At 45.6% G+C, this 17,407-nt stretch overlaps 1 protein-coding gene across 3 annotated transcripts in view; it reads left to right on the top strand.

The window, feature by feature from the left end:
- The first annotated feature begins 13,463 nt into the window (after positions 1-13,463).
- The window catches only part of Dbf4b (DBF4 zinc finger B), a 28,046-nt gene continuing 24,102 nt past the window's right edge, over positions 13,464-17,407 (top strand). For 2 of the 3 annotated variants that reach the window (XM_045158378.1, XM_045158376.1), the window contains exons 1-2: positions 13,464-13,596; positions 14,004-14,065. In XM_045158378.1, coding sequence (XP_045014313.1) covers positions 14,032-14,065 — 34 coding nt within the window. In that variant the 5' untranslated portion in view covers positions 13,464-13,596; positions 14,004-14,031. Of the gene's footprint in view, positions 13,597-13,650; positions 13,902-14,003; positions 14,066-17,407 lie in introns of those variants that run through there. The other variant, XM_045158377.1, reaches the window with a different exon arrangement.

Genomic DNA, 17,407 nt, shown 5'->3' with positions numbered 1-17,407 from the left:
TTAAGCGGTTTGCATGCGGTGGGCTGAATCAGGTGAACTCATGTGTTCTGAATGCTTGGTCTCCAGCTGGCGGCAATTTGGGAGGTGGAGGCTTGCTGGAGGAGGTGTGTTGTTGGGGCTAGGCTTAGGGGTGTTATAGCAGCTCCCCCTTGCTAGAACTTGGCTCCCTCTTCTGCTGCTGTTTCTTACCTACTGTGGCAGAGGGGATGTCCAGCCTCTGCTCTTCTGCTTTCCCTGCCATCATGAAGCTTCCCATCGAGACTGTAAGTCAAAATAAATCCTTCCCTCCCATCAGATGCTTTTGTTTTGGGTTCCTTTATCTCAGCCAAACAAGAATAACTACAACACATGCGTTTTTTCTTTCTATCCTCTCAACAACCCTGGGAGGAGATGCGTTCGTTTTTTGTTTTATTTATTTATTTTTGTTTTTTCGAAGTAGGGTCTCTGTCTAGCCAGGCTGATCTGGAATTCACTATGTAGTCTCAGGATGGCCTCAAACTCACAGCCTCACAGCCATCCTCCTACCTTGGCCTCAGAGTGCTGGGAACAAAGGCATGCACCACCGTGCCCAATCACCACAGCCTGTGAGATGCTTTTATTATCTGCATTTCAAAGATAAGGAAACCAAGACAGCAACACAGCCAGAGAGAGACTTAACCCAATCAGAAGAATGGCTAAGAGCCTCAACTGACTGCAGAATGAATTATACAGGAACTTGGGTCAACTTCACCTGGAATATAGAGGACCCTGATATAGCCCTGACTCAACTCCTTCCTTCACCAGATATTTACTTATTTATTTATTTATTATTGGGGGGGGGGATTTTCGAGGTAGGGTCTCTCTCACTCTAGCCCAGGCTGACCTGGAATTCACTATGTAGTCTCAGGTTGGCCTCGAACTCACAGTGATCCTCCTGCCTCTGCCTTCTGAGTGCTGGGATTAAAGGTGTGCGCCACCACACCCGGCTATTCATTTATTTTTAATATATTATTTCTTTATTTATTTGAGAGAGAAAGAGAATTGGTCCACTAGGGCCTCCAGCCACTGTAAAGGAACTCCGGATGCATGTGCCTTCTTGTGTATCTGGCTTACGTGGGTCCTGGGAAATCAAACCAGGGTCCTTAGGCTTTGCAGGCAAATGCCTTAACCACTAAGCTATATCCCCAGCCAGATATTTATTTATTGAGTACCTTCCCTATGCCATTGTTGCTAGCCACTGAAAACACAAAAATGAATGTCAGAACAATAGTTTTTGGTTTTTTTCTTTAATTTTGGTTTTTCATGGTAGGGTTTCACTCCAGCCCAGGTTGACCTGGAATTCACTATGTAGTCTCAGGGTGGCCTCCAACTCAGCAATCCTCCTACTTCTGCCTCCTGAGTGCTGGGATTAAAGGTGTGCACCACCACTCCAGCTTCCGAAAAATATATTTCTTAAAGGGGTCATCAGTCCAGTGGAAACAGTCATGTTTAAAGAAATACTGACAATATAATTATGCTATGGTAATGCACACCTTTAATCTCAGCACTGGGGAGACTGAGGAAGGAGAATCACCATGAGTTTGAGACCAGCCTGGGGTTACATAGTGAGTTCCAAGTCTGCCTGGGCTAAAACGAAACCATGCATTGAAAAAAAACCGGGTGTGGTGGCACACGCCTTTAATCCTAGCAGAAGTAGGAGGATTGCTGTGAGTTCGAGACCACCCTGAGACTCCATAGTGAATTCCAGGTCAGCCTGGGCTAGAGTGAGACCCTATTGAAAAAACAAAAAATAATAACAAACCAGGGCTGGAGAGATGGCTCAGTAGTTAGAGGCACTTGCTTACAAAGCCTAAAGGCCCCAGTTCAATTCCCCAGTGCCCACATAATGCCAGATGCACAAAGTGGCACGTGCTCTGGAGTTCATTTGCAGTGGCAGGAAGCCCTGGCTCATTCATTCTCTCTTCCTCACTCAGATATTTTAAAAGACACAAAGCCGGGCGTGGTGGCACACGCCTTTAACCCCAGCACTCAGACGGCAGAGGTAGGGGGATCACTGTAAGTTCAAGGCCACCCTGAGACTACATAGTGAATTCCAGATCAGCTGGACTAGAGCAAGGCCCAACCTCGAAAAACCAAAAAAACAAAAGACACAAAAATAGGGTGAGTAGGAGTTCTTTAGGCAAAGAGACTAGAAGGAGAAGGGGGCAGACCGGGTGTAGAGAACTGTGTGCAGAAGCTTGTTAAGGAGCCTCTGAAGACTCCTTTGGCTAGAGCACCAGGGTCCAAATGGGAGATAGGGGATCAGGGGGAGGCAGGAGAATCACCATGTGTTCAAGGCCAACCTGGGCTACATCGTGAGTTCCAGGTCAGCCTAGACTAGGGTGAGACCCTGCCTCAAAATTAAATAAAAAAAGAGGGGCTGGAGAAATGGCTTAGCAGTTAAAGCACTTGCCTACAAAGCCTAAGGACCCAGGTTCAATTCTCCAGGTCCCACGTAAGCCAGATGCACAAGGGGGCGCATGTGTCTGGAATTCATTTGCAGTGGCTGGAGGCCCTGGCACACCCAATCATTCTCTCTCTTTCTCCCTCCATCCCCATCCTTCTAATAAATAAATAAAAATAAAAATAAAAAAGGGTCTGTGCATCTTCCAAAGGGCCTTTTCAGAATTCTCTATTGTCATCCACATTAAGGTCATGTAAAGGGACATTAGATGGTGAATGTCACAGATACAAATGTGAAAACAAGATGTTGTAAATTTAGCCCCATGGCTTCTGTGTGTTCCTGAGAAAGAACGTGACACTGGAGACTTGCCCCCAAAGACTTGCCTCTTTCCTGTCTCCACATTGACTTTCTCCTCCTCTGTCCTCTTACTCCTTTTATGCTACGAGCTGAACCCAGGGCCCCATGTTTACTGAGCATATGTTCTTCCCCTGAGCTACATCCCCAGTCCCAGATATTTCTTGATCTGCAGTAGCTGACTTGCTGTAAGTGGCCTTGGGAGCCATCATGGTTTAAGAATCCTAGTTTGAGGTCAGTGTTGAACCACTAAGTTGGGAAAGTATCACACACATGCACAGATATTAAAGAAATACAGGTCTGGAGAGATGGCTTAGTGGTTAAGGCACTTGCCTGTGAAGGCTAAGAACCCAGGTTCAATTCTCCAGGTCCCACATAAGCCAGATACACATGGTGGTGCATGCATCTGGAGTTCATTTGCATTGGCTAGAGGCCCTGGTGTGCCCATTCTCTCTCTCTCTTACTTTCTCTTTCTCCCTCTTTCTCTCTGTCTTGAATAAATAAAAAATAAAATCAGAAAAAAAATATTTTAAAAGGTGAGGCTGGAGATGGCTTAGCAGTTAAGGCATTTGCCTGCAAAGCCAAATGATCACAGGACCCACTTAAGCCAGATGCACAAGGGGGTGCCATGCATCTGGAGTTCGTTTGCAGTGGCTGGAGGCCCTGGTGTGCCCATTCTCTCTCTCTCTCTGCCTCTTTATCACTCTCAAATAAATAAATATATTTAGGAAAAAAAGAAAGAAACAAGCTGAGTGTAGTCATGAGCATTTGGGAGGTGGAAGTGGGAGGATAGGGAATACCAGGCCAGCTGCAGATACATAGTGAGATCAATGCCAGCCTGGACTACATAAGGCCCTTAATCTCACATGGTTTCAAAACAGGGCATAGGTTCTTCAACACCTTTGTTCCGTTCTCCAATAGTAGCATCTTTCATAGCTACAGTGCCACACCAAAACTAGGACATCAGGGCTGGAGAGAAGACCTAGCAATTAAAGGTGCTTGCTTACAAAACCTGACAGCCCAGATTCAACCCCCCAGAACCCACATGAAACAAGAAGTCCAAAGTGGCATAGGCGTCTGGGGTTCAATTGCAGTGGCCAGAGGCACCAGTGTGCCCATTCTCTCCCTCTCTCTAATAAATAAAAAATGTTTAAAAATATTTTTTTTAAAAGGGACTAGAGGGCTGGAGAGATGGCTTAGCAGTTAAACACTTGCCTGTGAAGTCTAAGGACCCTGGTTTGAGGCTCTATTCCCCAGGACCCACGTTAGCCAGATGCACAAGGGGGCACACGCGTCTCGGGTTCATTTGCAGTGGCTGGAGGCCCTGGCGCGCCCATTTTCTCTCTCTCTCCCTCTGCCTCTTTCTCTCTCTGTCTGTCACTCTCAAATAAATAAATAAATAAAAATAAAAAGGGACTAGAGAGATGGCTCAGCAGTTGGGGTGCTTGCCTACAAAGCCTAATGACAGATGTGATTCCCTAGTCCCCATGTAAAGCCAGATACACAAAAGTGATGCATGCATCTGGAGTTCATTTGCAGTGGCAGGAGGCCTTGGCACACCTGTTCTCTGTCTCTTCTCTCTATCTCTTTACTTACAAATAAATAATTTTTGTTTGTTTTTCTGTGTTGTTTTTTTTTTTGTTTGTTTTGTTTTTTTTAGGTAGGGTCTCACTCTAGCCTAGCCTACCTGGAATTTACTACATAGTTTCAGGGTAGCCTTCAACTCATCTTCCTACCTCTGCCTCCCAAAGCTGGAATCAAAGGCATGCACTACCACACCCAGCAAAAACAAACAAAAATAATACACACACACACATATTTATTACTATTTATTTACTTGAGAGAACGGGCATGCTAGGGTCTCCAGCTACTGCAAACAAACTCCAGGTGTATGTGCCCCCTTGTGCATCTGACTTATGTATGCCCTGGGGAATCAAACCAGGGTCCTTTGGCTTTGCAGGCAAACACCTTAACCACTAAGCCATCTCTCCAGCCCAAAAATATTTTTAAAAAGATAAAGTAAAAATGATTGGCTGTGCTCTCTTCAGCAGCACATGTACTAAGAAAAAAAATGATGGGCTGGGGAGATGGCCCAGCAGTTAAAGGCACTTTTTGCAAGCTTGGCGTGGTGGCACACACCTTTAATCCCAGCACTCGGGAGGCAGAGGTAGGAGGATCGCATGAGTTCGAGGCCACCCTGAGACTACATAGTGAATTCCAGGTCAGCCTGGGTTAGAGTGAGACCCTACCTCAAAAAAAAAAATAAATAAATAAATAAATAAATAAATAAATAAATAAATAAAGCACTTGCTGCAAAGCCTGCTGGCCCAGGTTTGAGTCTCTAGTTCTCAAGTAAAGCCAGATGCACAAAGTGGCACGTATGTCTAGAGTTCATCTGTGGTGGCAAGAGGTCTTGGCATGCCTATATTCTCTCTCAAATAAATAAAAATATTTTAAAAATAAATACATAGCCAGGCATGGTGGCACCTATTTTAATTATTCCAACACTCCAGGAGGAGGCAGAGTTAAGAGGATCACTGTGAGTTCAAGGCCAGCCTGGGGCTACAGAGTGAGTTCCAGACTACAGTGAGATCCTACCTCAAAAACAAACAAAAAATATATATAGACACCATTTCTGCTTCTATTAAGACACTGCTTGCCCCTTTATAGGGTGGCAGACATTGGAAAACATTGAAGCAGAAAGTAAATGGGTACAATCTTTTGAAGAAACGTTTGAAAAAATACACAACATTTCTACTTCAGGGAATTTATTCTAAAACAGACATGTGTACAGAATGACATAATGGATGTATTGCAGTGGAACATCTTGTGGAAAAGAGACAAAAATAGTGTACAGGCTATATTTAGGAGGCTGGCTGAAATAAGTGTTGAGTGCCTGCACAAAGTATTGTGCAGCCTTGAAAGTAATTGAGGGCTGAGACTGTAGCTCAGAGGTAGAGTGTTCTCCCGCCATACACAAGGTCTGGGGCTGGAGGCAGAGATCAGGTGGTGGTACGTGCCTGTCATGTCAGCATTGTAGTGCAGTCGCCACAGAAGTCCAGAATCTCGAGTTCAAGTCCAGTGTGGGCTTCTCGAAAGAGGAGGAGGAAGGAAGGAGAAGAAGGGTCTGGAGAGAGAAACTTGATTGAACTTGCAAGGCCCTGGAAGGGTGGAGCCATCCTTAGGCAGGTATCCTTGTGGTTGCAGTGTCTCTGGGAAGATACACACAGTGTGAGGATTTCATCGAGGGGAACTACTTCAGAGGAATTTGTTATATTTCTTTACTATGTATCTTTTATTTTATTTATTTTGTGTTTATTTTTAGAGGTAGGGTCCCACTCTGGCCCAAGTTGACCTGTAGTTCCAGCCTGGCCTTGAACTCATAGTGATCCTCTTACCTCTGCCTTCTAGTACTGGCATTAAAGGCATGCCCAGCCTTTTTGTTTTGTTTTGTTTTGTTTTGTTTTGTTTTGTTTTGTTTGCTTGTTTTTTTTTGTTTTTCAAAGTAGGGTCTCACTCTAGCCCAGGTTGACCTGGAATTCACAATGTAGTCTCAGGCTGGCCTGGAACTCAATGATACTCCTACCTCAGCCTCCCAAGTGCTGGGATTAAAGGTGTGGCACACCAAGCCCAGCTCCTCCTGAATGTGTTTAAACGTATAGTACTTGTTACTCTGTAATATACATATGATAACATAGTTGTATATCCCTAAACAATGTATCACCTCACATTGTATTACATGGACTTTTCACTATGCAGGTGTGCTTTTTTTCCACTTAAGATTGTTCAATTTTTTTGTTTTATTTTGTTTTTCCAGGTAGGGTGTCACTGTAACCCAGGTTGACCTGGAATTCACTATGTAGTCTCAGGGTGGCCTCGAACTCTCAGTGATCCTCCTACCTCTGCCTCCCAAGTGCCGGGTCCTTTTTTTTTTTTTTTTAATGAACTGGAGTGAATGGGAGTAGCACTGGGAATTTTAACCCAAACTTCTCCGTTGCTTGTCTTTTCATGTCTTTTTAGACCTGTTGGCTTGGTGCTACCCTTGCCTCAAGGCGCTCACAGCTGTGGCTCTCTTGGTCTGGGAAGCCTCTGAGTTAACCCTGGGACAGAGTATGATGGTCTACACACCCCACCAGATGCTTGAAACTCTCAACTCAGTAACGTTTCACTGGGTCTCAGCAGAACCAGCAAATACCAGACTGCTCTCTTCCGAACTCCAGAGCTTACTGTAAAAAACCTTGCCAGAGTTTACATCCTGCTGTCCTACGACCAGATCCTAACCTTGAGGGCTCTCTTCAACATTCCTGTAGAGAAACAGTTGACCTCGCCTTCAATGCTAGACCAGATTTACAAGATTCCCAGCCTGAGGCCACCAGCTTCACAGATGGTGATAGTCTTATGGCGGTGAGGCATAGAATTTCCCGGTATGCAGTAGTAAGTCCCACAGAGGTCAAAGACTCTGGGCTCTTCAGGATAATCCCATATCAGCCCAAAATGCTGAACTAATCCCAGTAGAGCTCTCCAGCTACAGAGGAACGAGACTTAGAATGTGTACAGATTCAGCCTGTGCTTTCCACGTGACCCACAGCCATGCTGGGGCTCATTGTTTCCCATGCTACCACAGTTAAACAGGACTCTGAGGTTTTGGTCCACTAATCCATCTGGTTTCTAATCCAGGCACTCATTTGTGATGGTTTATCATGATATCAACTTGACAGGGTCTAGAATCACCCGTGAGGAACTACCTAGATTAGGTTCACCTCTGGGCAGGCCTGGGAGGGATGATCTTTTTTTTTTTTTTTTTTTTTTTTTTTAAGGTAGGGTCTTGCTCTAGCCCAGGCTGACCTGGAATTCACTATGTAGTCTCAGGGTGGCCTTGAACTCATGGCAGTCCTCCTACCTCTGTCTCCCGAGTACTGGGATTAAAGGCGTGTGCTACCATGCTCAGCTACAGGATGATCTTGATTGGGTTATTGAAGTGAAGCCCACATTAAGTGTGAGTGGTAGCAGTTCACAGGCCAGAATCCTGGACTGTGCAGAAAGGACAGAGCGGAGCACAGCCTCGTTGCTCTTCTGCCTCACTGCAGGCTGAATGACAGCTCTGCTCTAAGCTCTGCCGCCACACCTTCCCCACCATGGTGGATTGTTGCCCTGGAACTGCAAGCTCAAATGAACCCTTCCTTCATTAAACTGGTTTTTTGTTTGTTTGTTTTTCTAGGTAGGGTGCTGCTCTAGCCCAGGACCTGGAATTAGTCTCAGGCTGGCCTGCAACTCACAGTGATCCTCTTATCTCAGCCTCCCAAGTGCTGGGATTAAAGGTGTGCGCCACCATGCCTAGCCATTAAACTGATTTTTATTAGGCATTTTGTCCCACCAATGAGACGATAACTAATATACCATTGTACATTGCATCCCATCCATAAAAAAAAAAAATTATGGGCTGGAGAGATGGCTTAGTGGTTAAGGTGCTTGCCTGGGAATCCTAAGCACCTGGGTTCAACTCTCCAGAACCTACAAAAGCCAGATGCACATGGTGGCGCATTGCGTCTGGAGTTCATTTGCAGTGGATAGAGTCCTGGCACACCCATTCTCTCTCTAAAATAAATTTTTAAAAAATTTGTTGTTGGGCTGGAGAGATGGCGTAGCGGTTAAGCACTTGCCTGTGAAGCCTAAGGACCCCGGTTCGAGGCTCGGTTCCCCAGGTCCCACGTTAGCCAGATGCACAAGGGGGCGCATGCGTCTGGAGTTCGTTTGCAGAGGCTGGAAGCCCTGGCGCGCCCATTCTCTCTCTCTCCCTCTATCTGTCTTTCTCTCTGTGTCTGTCGCTCTCAAATAAATAAATAAATAAATAAATTTGTTTTTGTTTTTTTTTTTTTTTGAGGTAGGGTTTCACTCTAGCTCAGGCTGACCTGGAATTCACTATGTAGTCTCAGGGTGGACTCGAACTCATGGCAATCCTGCTACCGCTGCCTCCTGAGTGCTGGGATTAAAGGCTTGTACCACCATGCCCAGTGATTAAAAAACAATTTTTTTTAGCTGGGCGTAGTGGTGCACACCTTTAATCCCAACACTCGGAAGGCAGAGGTAAGAAGATCTCTGTGAGTTCGAGGCCAGCCTCAGACTACATAGTAAATTCCAGGTCAGCTGGGCTAGAGCAAGACCCTACCTCAAAAAACCAAAAAGAAAAAAACAAACACTCTGACATCTCTCAGCAGGCTATACAGACAGCTCACTTTTCACACAAGGCTGTCATAGTTCCCAATCCCATACTCCCATCCAGAGGGTACCCACTTAAGAAACCAAAAAAAAAAAAAAGGCTGGAGAGATATCTTAGTGGTTACAGTGCTTGCCTGTAAAACCAAAGGGTTCAGGTTCAATTCCCTAGGACCCATATAAGCCAGATGCACAAGGTAGCACATTAATCTGGAGTTTGCAGCAGCTGGCGGCCCTGGTGTGCCCATTCTCTCTGTCTCTATGTATCTATCTGCCTCTCTCTTTTAAATAAATAAAAATAAAATGCTTTTAAAAAAGAAACCAAAAAGGTTTAGATCAGGACTTCACAGACACCCAGAGAGAGGGGCACAAAGCCCGATAGAAGATCCTTAATAATCTTCATCAAACCACATTTGGGGGTTAAAACCCTCTAAATTCCAATTGAAAGGCCTAGACCTTATGATCCATTTCTTTTTCTGTTTTGGATTTAAAAAAATATTTTTGTTTACTTACTATTTATGAGAGAGGTGGGGAGAAGCAGATATATAAAGAGAATGGTTGCACCAGGACCTCCAGCTGCTGCAAACAAACTCTAGACATGTACCACCTGTGCCTCTGGCTTACATGGGTCCTAGGGAATTGAGCCTGGGTCCTTAGGCTTTGTAGGCAAGCACCTTACCTGCTGAGCCATCTTTCCAGCCCCAAAACACTTCTTTTGTTTGTTTTCTCAAGGTAGGGTTTTGCTCTAGCCCAGGCTAACCTAGAATTTACTATGTACTCTCAGAGTGGCCTTGAACTCATGGTGATTCTCCTAGCTCTGCCTCCCAAGTAAATGAACTCCAGACGTATGCACTACCTTGTGCATCTGACTTTACATGAGTGCTGGGGAATTCAACCCAGACTGTTAGACTTTGCAAGCAAGTGCCTTAACTGAGCATCTCTCCAGCCCCTTATAAAAATCCATTGATTTTATTATTATTATTGTTTTTGGGTTTTCAAGGTAGGATCTCATACTAGCTCAGGCTGACCTGGAATTCACTACGTAGTCTCAGGGTGGCCTTGAATTCATGGTGATCCTCCTACCTCTGTTTCCCAAGTGCTGGGATTACAGACGTGCACCATCACGCCCAGCACCGTTGTGCTTTTCAGATTCTCTATTACTCCCAAGTCTACAACTCACCTCAATCTCTTCAAAGTCCTTCGTGGCAGGCCTTTCCTCAGCACTGTACCCCAAAGGGATAGTCTCAAGAAAGTCAACTGGTGCTATGAAATTTACTACTGAGATGCCCACTTGTTCATCCAGTTGTGGATCCCACATAAATGGTGCACAAGACCAAGTCAATTCCCTTAAGTGTTAGAAAAGATCTCCCATCCCATTTCAGTCTTTCTGTGAAAATTCACCCGTTGTGCTTCTCCTTTTAGTGTATTCTCTTTAATAAATCTTTTCTATATCTGTTTCTAGTCTGTTAAGCACTTTTAATCCTCTCTCCCCCATTCCATTTCAGTTTTTCTCAGAAAATTCACCTGCTGTGCTTTTTTTCTTTAGTGTATTCTCTTTAATAACTCTTTTCTATGTCTGTTTCTAGTCTGTTAAGTACTTTTAACCCTCTCTCCCCCCCCACACACACATTCAGTTTGTCACTATCATTCCCAGCACAACATAACAGATTATGTTGGAGAGAGATAGGAAGCTACTCAAGAGTAGAAATAGGGAAGAAGGGTGTGTTGGTGCATGCCTTAAATCCCAACACTCGGGAGGCAGAGGTAGGAGGATCAGAGTTCAGTGAATTCCAGATCCTACCCTGGAAGAAAAAAAAAAAGAGTAGAAATAGGACCTGGGGTCATAGCTTAGAGGGTAAAGCATCTGACTTGCAAGTATGAGGACCTGAGTTCAATCACCCATACCCACGTAAGAAAATATGGTGAGTAGTGGTGGGCTTCTGTAATGCCAGTCCTGGGAGACAGAGACCGGAGGATCCCTAGGGCTGGCTGTCCTGTCTAATTGGTGAGCTTCATATTGAAGAGAGATCCTGTCTCAAAAAAGGAATGGGTATGTTCCTGAGGATAGCACTAAGGTTCAATGGCCTCCACAGGCATGCACATGTATGTGCACCTATACATACATGCACAACACACCACAGAAATTGCATACAAAAATCAATTTAAAAAGAGTAGAAGCATGCAGATGCAGTGGTGCACACCTTTACTCCCATCTCTTGGGAGGCAGAGGTAGGGGGATCGTCATGAGTTCAAGGCCACCCTGAGACTACATAGTGAATTCCAGGCCAGCTTGAGCTAGAGTGAAACCCTACCTCAAAAAACCAAAAGAGGGCTGGAGAGATGGCTTAGTGGTTAAGCACTTGCTTGTAAAGTCAGGATCCTGGTTCCAGGCTCAATTCCGCAGGACCCATGTTAGCCAGATGCACAAGGGAGCACACGCATCTGGAGTTCATTTGCAGTGGCTGGAGGCCCTGGCGTGCCCATTCTCTCTCTCTCTCTGCCTCTTTCTCTTCATTTCGCTCTCAACCAAATAAAAATAAACAAACAACAACAACAAAAGAGGGAATAGAGAGATGGTTTAGCAGTTAAGGCACTTGCCTGCACAGCCAAAGGACCTCAGTTTGATCTCCCAGGACCCACATAAGCCAGACACACAAAGTGGTGTATGCATTTAGAGCAGATGCTGGAAGCCCTGGCATGCCCATTCTCTCTCTTTCCCTCTGAAATAAAAATAAAAAGGCTGGATGTGGTGACCCACACCTTTAATCCCAACACTTAGGATGGAGAGGTAGGAGGATTGCTGTGAGTTTGAGGCCACCTTGAGAATACAGAGTGAATTCCAGGTCAGCCTGAGCTAGAGTGAGACCCTACCTCAAAAAAAAAAAAAAAAAAAATAGAAGCAATGTCAAGAGTTGACTGCAAGTACTTTAGGCAAGAAGTGATAGTGGCCTAAGCTAGGGTGGTAGTGACCTGACTCCAGAGATACTTTGGAGGCAGAATTAATAGGATTCATGATTAGAATAGGGGCATGAGCTACTGAAAACATTTTTTTGTTTTGTTTTGTTTTTTGAGGTAGGGTCTCACTCTAAGTCAGGCTGGCCTGGAATTCACTATGTAGTCTCAGGTTGGCCTTGAACTCTCTGTAATCCTCCTACCTCTGCCTCCCCAGTGCTGGGATTAAAGGCATGTACCACCATGCCCAGCCTAAAAACATTTTTAATTTGGACCATTTGTGGATGAATGTGAGATTTACTGAGTTGAGAAAAACTGGGAGAACAGGTGCGTGTGTACGCTTAGAGTGGGTGGAACAAATGTTCTATTTTGACCATGTTGAGCAAGAAGTGCCTAGTAGACTTCTAAGTGAAATGTCCAGAGCACTTAAATATATAGGTCTGGAGACTGGGAGAGAGGTTAGAGCTAGAGATGGAAGTTCTGGAGGACTGAATTGAATAATACTTGCTAGAGATAAGAAGACTAGAGGATAAGTGGTATGGAGTCCAAAACAGGAGGCTGAGGAAACACTCTGGTAAGGTAAGATTTAAAACTGAAAAAGTCTCCCATCTAAAACAACAACAACAAAAAACAAAGAGTGGAGCTGGGGAGATAGCTCAGCAGTTAAAGGTGCTTGCTTGTAAAGCCTGCTGGTCCAGTTCAATTCCCCAGTCAATTCATGTAAAGTCAGGCAGGTGTACACTTTGCACAGAGACCCTGGTGTGCCCATACACACACACAAATAAATAAATAGAATTAAAAATTAACACCCAGGGCTGGCGAGATGGCTCAGTAGTTACGTGTAAGCCAGATGCACAAGGTAGTGCATGTGTCTGGAGTTTATTTGCAGTGGCTTGAGGCCTTGGCACACCCATTCTATTTCTTTCTGTCTCTACCTATCTCTCAAGTAAATGAATAAATATTTTTAAAAATAAAACTGAGCTGAGTGTGGTGGCACATGCCTTTAATCACAGCATGCAGGAGGCAGAGGTAGGATGATTGCTATAAGTTGGAGGCCACCCTGAGACTACATAGCGAATTCCAGGTCAGCCTGAGCTGGAGTGAGACCCTACCTCGAAAAACAAAAACCAACAACAACAACAAAAGAATAAAGTCGGGCGTGGAGGTGCACACCTGCCCAGCACTCGGGAGGCTGGGGTGGCCATAAATTCAAGGCCACCCTGAGACTACTACATAGTAAATTCCAGGTCAGCCTGAGCTACAGTGAGACTCTACCTTGGGGGGAAAAAGAAAAAAAAAATAGACACTAGCTCCCAGGAATGGACCATTATGGTGCGAAGTTTCTCCAGCCAAAGAGAAGTCCCAGGAGATAACGAACTATGGAAATAGGCCAGAAGAGGAACGCCTTGCTGATTAATTTTGTCCTTCGAGGGACACCATAGGGCATAGGAGCGCTCCCTGGGCTGTTACATTGCTTTAGGGCGGAGCTACGAGGAAATTTAAACGGAAGCCGCGGAGAGTGGGATTATTGCAGCTCAGGGACACCAGGCTCCTCTGAACGTGCTCATGGAATCCTGCAAAGCTCTACCGAGGCTTTGAGGAAGGAATACGGAGGCCGAGAAGGAGCTGAGGTTTGATGAACGAGCCAGGGGAAGGTACGGGTGCCGAGAAGGGAGAAAGGGGTGAGAAGTAAGGTGGCGGCGGCAGGAGGGAGGGGGGTACCCCAATATCTGGGCCTAAGAATTGAGGAGCGGGCGGGTGGGGAAGGTGGAGGATCCGCAAACGGAGTCTCGGGAGTCGAGGTGACTGAGTGTCGACGGGGCTGAGCAAAAGAAGGGCGTAGAGGAAGGGGCTGCCATGGAGACTCGGGGTCGAGCGTGAACGGAGTCGCCGGAGCATGGGAGGAGGCGCGGGAGGCGGGTGGGGCCCGACTTGCCTTCCTGCTTCTGGAGCCCTGCTGGTGAGCTGTGTTTGGGAGATGGTTGAGGTGGGACAGGGGGATGGAAGGAAGGGCGAAGGCTGGTGAGGGTGACGGGGCTGCTGTTTGATCCGTCTTTCGCAGGCTCCGGTTGCGTCGAGCTGGACAGTTCATGGCTGAGAATCGGCTTCCGGCTCCGGACCCAGGTCGGTAACAGGTCAGAACTAGGGAATGTTGAGGTCAGAGTCGCTTCTCCTGCCTTAGGGTCTCTTGGAAGCTGAGGAACTTTAGTCCTACTGGTAGCCGCGTTTGTAGTTGCTTAAAGGCTTCATGTATACGTGTCTGGAGGGCTGTCAGGGTCATTTAGGAAACTTATGGTAAAGGCCAAAGAAGAGTTAGATGTTGGTCGGGCGTGGCGGCACTCGGGAGGAGAGGTAGGAGGATTACCGCGAGTTCGAGGCCACCCTGAGACTACACAGTAAATTCCAGATCAGCCTCAGCCAGAGTGAGATCCTACCTTGAAAAACCAAAAAGAAACCTTAAATGTTGTGAATGAGATTAATAGAAACAGCTGCAGGTGGGATGGAGTAATTTTTTCAATAAACTGAAACATTCATAGTTAGTGAATTGTTGGCCAGGGAAGTCCCTGGTGCCCCCCAAAATATTACAGGTCATTGCCAAGGCTCTGGTTTCCCACCAGGAATAGGTGGTAAGACCCTATTGCTGAAGACTCCACAAGCTTGAGGTGCAAGGTCACTGAGAAATCTTGCTGGAGCTGAGCTGAAAACAAACTCCTTGTGGACCAGCTGACAGAAAGCTGGAAAAACAATGTTGCATGCGGCTCCATGGGACAGAGAGAAGTCACCAGTGGAGATAAACAACAGTGGACACTGCAAGCCTTAAGTGGAGCCAGCCAGACCAAATGAGGGAAAAGGTGCAATCATGGCATGCCTGTCATGGGGGAAACCAACTGCTATGTAATTGAACTGGAGGCCTCCTCTACAGGAGGGAGTACATGCCTGATACTGAAAACCTATTGACAGGGAAAGTCATGAGCCCTAGCGGTATAATACCTGCTGGTATACGGCTAAATGTATATATTATGCTTGCCGAACTGTTACAGGTTTTAATTTATTTGTGTGTGTGTGTGTGTGTGTGTGTGTGTGTACACCAGGGCTTGTTGCTGCTGCAAACAAACACCAACAGATTCTTTTTTTTTTTTTTTAAATTTTTTGTTTATTTATATTTATTTATTTGAGAGCAACAGACAGAGAACGAGGCAGAGAGAAAGAGAAAGAATGGGCGCACCAGGGCCTCCAGCCACTGCAAACAAATTCCAGATGCATGCGCCACCTTGTACATCTGGCTTACGTGGGTCCTGGGGAATAGAGTCTGGAACCGGGGTCCTTAGGCTTCACAGGCAAGGGCTTAACTGCTAAGCCATCTCTCCAGCCCACCAACAGATTCTTAATGCCATTTTTTTGCATCCAGCTTATGTAGATGGCTTGGGAATTGGGATTGGCAGATTTTGTAAAGGAGAGCACTTACTGCTGAGCTATTTTCCAAGCCCCTGGTTTTTGTTTTTGTTTTTTAATATTTCTTTCTTTTTTTCTTTTTTTTTTTTTTTTTTTTTTGGTTTTTCGAGGTAGGGTGTCACTCTGGTCTAGGCTGACCTGGAATTAACTTTGTCATCTCAGGGTGGCCTTGAACTCATGGCAATCCTCCTACCTCTGCCTCCCGAGTGCTGGGATTAAAGGCGTGCGCCACCACACCCGGCATAATATTTCATTTTTAGTTATTTATTTGACAGAGAAAGAGGGAGGCAGAGAGAGAGAGAATGGGCGCTCCAGGGCCTCCAGCTGCTGCAAACAAACTCCAGACACATGCACCACCTTGTGCATCTGGCTAGTGTGGGTCCTGGGGAAATGAACCTGGGTCTTTTGGCTTGCAGGCAAACACCTTAACCACTAAGCCATTCCTCTAGCCCCTCTGGTGGGTTTTTTTTTTTTTTTTTTTTTGACAACTTCCATAATTATGGACAATAAACCATGGTAATTCCCTCTCCCCACCTCTTTCTACTTTGCAACTCCATTCTCCATCATATCCTCTCCCCCTCTGTCTTTTATTTTGCTGTCATCATCTTTTCCTCCTATTATAATGGTCTTGTGTAGTAGCAGGCACTGCGAGGTCATGGATATGCAGGCTATTTTGTGTATGGAAGAGTGCATTGTAAGCAGTCCTACTCTTCCTTTGGCTCTACCATTCTTTCCACCACATCTCTACAATGGACCTTGAGCCTTGGAAGGTGTGATAGAGATGTTTCAGTGCTGAACGCTCCTGTCACTTCTTCTCAGCTCTATGGTGCCTTTTGAGTAATCCCAGAGGTTACCACCATCTGAAAAGAGAAGCTTCTTTAACCAAAAGTGAGAGTAGCATTAATATATGGTTATCAACACTAAGTAAGAAAATGCTTACCAGGCAATTTGGTGAGCATAATACATGTATTTAGCCAGACACCTGCAGGCATAACACCCCCAGGGCTCATGTCCCTGTTACAGGTTTTTCAGTACCAGGCATGTGTTCCCTCCTGTGGAACAGGTCTCCAGTACAATTAGAGAGCAGTTGTTTTCCCCATAACAGACAAGCCACTATTGCACCTGCTGGCTCATTTTGGCCTGGCTGACCCAACCAACGTAAGGCTTGCAATATCCATTGTTGTTTATCTCCAATGATGACTTCTCTCTCTCTCCCATGGAGCTGCATGCAGTGTAGCTTTTTCCAGCTTTCTGTCAGCTGGTCTACACAGAGGAGGTTTTCAGCTCAGCTTCAGATAAATCCTTATTTAAGAGTTCTCTGGGCTGGAGAGATGGCTTAGTGGTTAAGGCACTTGCCTGAGAAACCTAAGGACCCAGGTTTGATATCACAATGCCCACATAAGGCAGATGCAGAAGGTGGTGCATGCATCAGGAGTTTGTTTGCAGTGGCTAGAGGCCATGACATGCCCATTCCTTTCTCTCTGTCAAATAAATAAAATAAAGTTATTAAAAAAAAAAGTTGGGGCTGGAGAGATCGCTTAGCGGTCAAGGGCTTGTCTGTGAAGCCTAAGGACCCTGGTTCAAGGCTTGATTCCCCAGGACCCACATTAACCAGATGCACAAGGAGACACACGCATCTAGAGTTTGTTTGCAATGGCTGGAAGCCCTGGCGCACCCATTCACACACTCTTTCTCTCTCTTTCTCTCTCCCTGCCTTTCTTGCTCTACCTGTTGCTCTCAAATAAATAAATTTTAAAAATTAAAAAAAAAAAAGTCTGCTCCAGCTCTGTATGATGGTGCATACCTTTACTCCCTGCACTCCAGAGGCCAAGGTAGGAGGATTTGCTGTGAGTTCAAGGCCAGCCTGGAAGCATAGTGAATACCAGGTTAGCCTGGGTTAGTGAGAGACAGTGCCTCAAGGGGAACAAAAGGAATTAACTGCTCTTCATTGTTACGGTTTATTGTTCTTTTCTTGCAGTCCAATGGGAGGGGTGGGCTGTATCTTTCTCTGTG

The sequence above is a fragment of the Jaculus jaculus genome, chromosome 9 (assembly GCF_020740685.1).
Source record: "Jaculus jaculus isolate mJacJac1 chromosome 9, mJacJac1.mat.Y.cur, whole genome shotgun sequence".
NCBI lineage: Eukaryota > Metazoa > Chordata > Mammalia > Rodentia > Dipodidae > Jaculus > Jaculus jaculus.
The sequence above is the reverse complement of the archived record's forward strand: the minus strand, read 5'-3'. Positions and strand labels throughout refer to the sequence as shown.